The sequence below is a fragment of the Orycteropus afer genome, unplaced genomic scaffold (assembly GCF_000298275.1).
Source record: "Orycteropus afer afer isolate SDZICR_OR568_19922 unplaced genomic scaffold, OryAfe1.0 scaffold00099, whole genome shotgun sequence".
Lineage (NCBI taxonomy): Eukaryota > Metazoa > Chordata > Mammalia > Tubulidentata > Orycteropodidae > Orycteropus > Orycteropus afer.
The window spans coordinates 4116288-4119174 of record NW_006921686.1 but is presented as its reverse complement, the minus strand read 5'-3'; the positions used below and the strand labels follow the sequence as shown (position 1 = coordinate 4119174).

General features: G+C 52.1%; 1 protein-coding gene across 1 annotated transcript in view; it reads right to left on the bottom strand.

Moving 5' to 3' along the window:
* Positions 1 to 2367: 2367 nt before the first annotated feature.
* FBXO46 (F-box protein 46) overlaps positions 2368 to 2887 on the bottom strand; it is a 1855-nt gene continuing 1335 nt past the window's right edge. Inside the window, exon 2 of the mRNA XM_007943063.2 lies at positions 2368 to 2887. Within this exon, the coding sequence (XP_007941254.2) occupies positions 2368 to 2887 (520 nt within the window).

Here is a 2887-nt window from a genome sequence, read left to right as displayed (position 1 = left end):
AAACAGGCATCTGGGATAAACACTGACATCAGGTAGATACACTCCTTAGAGCGATCAATTGTGGGAGAACAGAAGGCCAGTGTTTGCAGGGAGACAGCACGGGGGTTGGGAGGGCATGGGAGGGAAGGCCACAGGGAAGAGGTAACCACAGGGAGGAAGTGGGAAGAGAGCTGTCACACTGTGGGGAACTGTAGTCAATGTCCTGAAACAAAATGTGTATGAACTGCTGTATGGAAAAGGAATTTGCTCTGTGAACTTTCACCCAAATCACAGAACAAATGAAAACCAAACAAACACCCTCAGAGCAACAGGGGCTTCAGTGCTTGGTGCCCCTTTGCTTTAAATTTCTAGTCTGCTGGGTCCTTACTGTATGTTAGTGGCTCTCTGATGCTTTAAAGGGAATTTTTAATTTTAGTTGTTTTCAGCAGGATGCTTGGTGCAAGTAATTGAGCCTACCACAAACTGACATCCCACAAAACCAAGCCGAGATCAAACCCATGTCTAGGAGTCTAAAACCTAAGCATTAAGTAAGCACTGAGTAACTGTACGAGCCAGAACCTCTGGGTCTCATGTCTTTTCTGCCTTTGACAGGGTCCAGTCTTACCATTTTTCTATCACTTATTTTGGTGGAAAATATTTCCGTTTTCCTTCTCTGCAGGTTTCTGCCTTACACGGGCTCCATCTTTCTGAGGCTGTCCTATACATCCTCGTATCTCTGGAAATGTTGACTCCATCATCAGGATCCCTTAATATCTCTTCTTCTGTTTTGTACTTCAATTTAAAACATGTTGTAAGTCCCCTTTTGATTAGAAAATAATTAGCTGTTTTAAAACTTTCATTACAGGAATCTTTAGTGAAAGAGTTTTTTTTGCTGGGCATACTGTACCCAGCTATGGCTAACTTCTGGCCAATAAGATGCAAACAGAGGTACAGTGTTGTACTTCTGGGAGGAAAGGGGCTTCCTCTCCTCTGTCCCTCCCTCCATCGTGCACAGTAGTGATGGCAGGAGCTCTAACAGCCATCTCGGACCATGAGGACAGGATGATGGAACAGTGAGAGAGAGGTGCAGCTTGGGTTTCTGGTGACTTTGGTGGGCATGACAGTTGCCCAATGGTGGATTTCTAGAAAAAGAACATCTGTCTTCTTTAAGCTACTACTATCTTGAGGTTTTCTAATCCAAACTGACACAGATGAGTCCAAAATAATTTCAGGCTGAGGGATTTAGTTTAGGATTCGTTCTCTCTCAACTCCCAGTCCTGCCATGTACAGTCCCATGGTGCCCATCACCACCCAAAACCCTCAACACACAAACCAGTCTGAGCACAGCCTTATAAATATTGATTTTATAGAAAGAACCAATTTAAAATTGGTCAAATGCCACACGCTAGAAGCTTCCAGAACCACGATGATGAAAAAGAAACAAACAAACAAAAACCACAAAAGTCCCCAAACAGAAACAAAAATACCCCAGTCCAAACTGCTGAAAATCAAGGTCTCAGTCAATCAATGGATTCTAAAGAAACACATGTAGTTGGGGGGTGAGGGCGGGGGGGAGTAAAGAGACCCCAACACCTGAACAAGTAGTCAGAATAGAAGGAAAAGCAACCCAGAACTTCAACCCCACAGTCCCTGCCCACTGGCCCCCCACGCTGTCAAGAGCCAGCGAGGTGAAGGGCTTCACAGCTTTTATTATTATTATTTTAATTTGGGGGGTAGGGGTGATGGTGCTAGCTTAAATAGGGGGAGGAGGGGTTTTTCGACTCTTTTCCCTCTTCCTCTTTGGGGAAAGGGGAGAGACTGGTAGCTTGAGTTTAAAGAGACTACATCTCAAAACGGCAGACTGCCCTGAAAAGTGCCAAATTGGATGCGTGACCTGTTTTCTCTCAATTCCTAACAGCCCTGGGGTGGTGGGGTGGCGGCGGGGTGGCAACCTGCAGGTCACACCCTCTTGGGAGAAAAACGGCCCCAGAGGTGAGGAGCCGGGGGAGGGACTGGAAGGGGGCTGGAATGGGGGAACCCTTAAGTGGTACCAAAAGTAGCTGCCGTCTGCTCCCTGATGCTGGGTCCCTGGGATGTAGAGGGTGGCAGGGAGGCTGCTGAGGCTGAAATGGCGAAGAAACTGAGATGCTGATGAAAAAAACAAAAAAACCACCCTCCTTGAGGGTCCGCGGCCCTGGGTCTGAGGAGTAAGAAACCGACAGGGGTCAGGCAATCCTAGTGCTTGCTGGGGTCACTCCCTGAACCCCAATCTCGGCTCCGGAGGGGAACCCATGCTCCCTGGTCTGAGAGTCCTGGCTCTCCGCTCCCAGTAGGAGGGGATGGGGGTGGGGGTGGCGGTGGCAGGCTCTGCCCGCCGGTCCCCCGCCTTCACCTGCCCTCCTCTCGGCCGGCCCGGCCCCCCGCCGGCCCGTTACAGGGCAGCACCCAGTTGTTATCGTGCAGGCCGAGGCGGCAGCCGGGCGTCTCGCGGTCGGCCCGACGGCAGCACATCCAGTAGGAGCGTCCGTAAGGCAGGTCGTGGTGGTAGGGCTTGGGGTGCCAGCGGCACAGCGACACGTCCCCCTTCTCGTACCTCTTGCGGCACTGCTTGCAGGGGTCGTCGCGGTACAGGGGGTCGCGGCTCCAGCGCGAGTCGGTGGCGCGCACGCCGAACGCCTCGATGATGCCCTTGAAGTGGTGGCAGGTGCACTTGAGGGCCGCCAGGGCCCGGGTGGGCAGGAAGCTGAAGATCTTGACCAGCACGTGCTCCGGAAGCAGCAGCATGTACTGGCGCGGCTCCAGCAAGCGCTGGATCTTGAAGCGGATCTCCAGGAAGTCGTGCGACACGTGCCGGTAGAGGCGGCACAGCGAGGTGTCCGGCGCGCCCTCGCCATCGTCCGGGCCCGGC